General features: G+C 33.5%; 1 protein-coding gene across 1 annotated transcript in view; it reads left to right on the top strand.

Moving 5' to 3' along the window:
- Positions 1–666: 666 nt before the first annotated feature.
- Positions 667–1,862, top strand: part of LOC107752507 (general transcription factor IIH subunit 2-like) — a 4,713-nt gene continuing 3,517 nt past the window's right edge. Inside the window, exon 1 of the mRNA XM_016568499.1 lies at positions 667–1,014. Within this exon, the coding sequence (XP_016423985.1) occupies positions 959–1,014 (56 nt within the window). The 5' untranslated portion in view covers positions 667–958. The remainder of the gene's footprint in view (positions 1,015–1,862) is intronic.

Raw genomic sequence — 1,862 nt, 5'->3', positions numbered from 1 at the left:
CAGTAGTGTAACTAATTACTGTTGCCAGAAAGTAATAAGTAAAGTAACAATATTACCTTTGAAATGAGTAACTAGTAATGAGTAATACATTACATTCTTTGAGTAACTAGCCCACACTGCTTAAAATGAGCAAGACTGACCACTTTTTGTTGTAGTTTTAGGGATCTTCAAGCAAAGAGGTTCTAATGTTGTTTGTTATAATGATGTCTTACTGGATTTTCATTTCTTTTTATTTTACCTTTATTTTTTTTACTTGATTAATCTGTCACCAGAATAGCAATCTATTCTGTTGTTTTTTAATTTAATTAAACACTTATAGAATGGGTGTGAGTTCAGTTACAATTGTATAATTTATATAATTTGGCTCTTTCAGTCAATTATATCAAATCTATAGAGAATTCGTCGCTGAAAATTTGTAATGTGGCAGGCTAATTGTGTTGAATGTACAGTATATTTTTTTGCTTGTATTTGTGTACATAGTAAAATAAAGCTATTCAATTTATAAACGTCTTTGTTTGTATTCATTTAAATTAGTTAATTAAATTAATTAAAGGGGGCAACTAAAAGATAATAATAAACTTATGTTTTATGGATCCATATAGGGAACACGTCGGCCCTCCAATAACTCGGAACTACTATTGTTCGCATTTTGTACCGGTGGGACATTACGAATCGACGGACAAGGGTTGCACGAAAGTAAATAACGGTTGAATCGGGTTGTTTTTTATAGTCCGCTGAGCAAGTTACCTATTAATGTGTCATTAATTCAAAAATCGAGTTTATAGACATTTTCCTGTGTTTGCTGTTATAAGGTTCATTTTGAAAAACTATACAACGAGTCTCTGTGATGAGACCGAATGCATAAATCTGTTGAAACATCTGAGAGTACAAACCTTTCTGAAGAATGGAATAACTGTATAACATAAAGAAAGCTTACAGTCTGTTAAAATTATAAATCATGGATGAAGAACCAGAGAGAGCAAAACGCTGGGAAGGAGGATACGAACGAACATGGTGAGAAGTTGAGCTTTATGCTTACTTTTTAACTCGTGTGCGTGTTCAATTAAAAATATTATTTTCAATGTCTTTTTTTTTTTTTTTTTTTCTTCAGTTTCTATACCTTTTTTTCCCTGTAAAATGCTCTACATATTTATATAGTGCTAAAATATTGTCTTTTTATAGGTGTAATTAGTATTCTAATGTGCTTCCACTATCTATAAACCAACTCTTTTCACTCACATTTCACTCTTTTCACTCACAAATCGATGAATTGTATCCTATACAGTGGCTCAGGCCTCCATGCAATTCTGGGGGCATATTGATGAGTGAATCATGTAGTTGTGTGCAAGGAAAGGGACATTTTGTTCATTCAGTTGGACTTTAAGTTTTGGATGCTGAACACCGCTCATGCCTGGAAAAGTTGTGAGTTCTGTAAAATGTCCTTCATTTACTGTTCTTTTCTCCTTTTCCCAAAGGTACTGAACTGGTAATGGGACATGGGTATGTGTCTTTGTGTTAATATTAGTGTATGTGTGCTTTCTACTGTGTTATTCACTCTGCCCCCTTTCCAGGGGCGCCATAACGGGGGAGAAAGTTAGGTTGATTTCATGAAGCTGACATGTGCCTTTATGTGACACACGCTTTCATTTTGAGGTGTAAGTCACAATATGCACAAGTCACAATATTGTCTCAGCTTTTAAATGGTTAGTTTTATTATGAAATGTCATTAATGTGATGCCAGATTGCTTTTTACATTTCAAGCGGCAGCACGGAGCATGAGTGAACCAATCTCTTCCTCTTTACTACTAGTTAAGACTTAAAAAAAAAAAAAAAAAATGAAAGATACAGTACAACTTCCTAAA

This window comes from Sinocyclocheilus rhinocerous, unplaced genomic scaffold (genome assembly GCF_001515625.1).
Source record: "Sinocyclocheilus rhinocerous isolate Xijiao unplaced genomic scaffold, SAMN03320098_v1.1 scaffold1853, whole genome shotgun sequence".
In the NCBI taxonomy this organism is placed as follows: domain Eukaryota; kingdom Metazoa; phylum Chordata; class Actinopteri; order Cypriniformes; family Cyprinidae; genus Sinocyclocheilus; species Sinocyclocheilus rhinocerous.
Note: the sequence above shows the minus strand (reverse complement) of the source record. Positions and strands in the feature narration are given on the sequence as shown.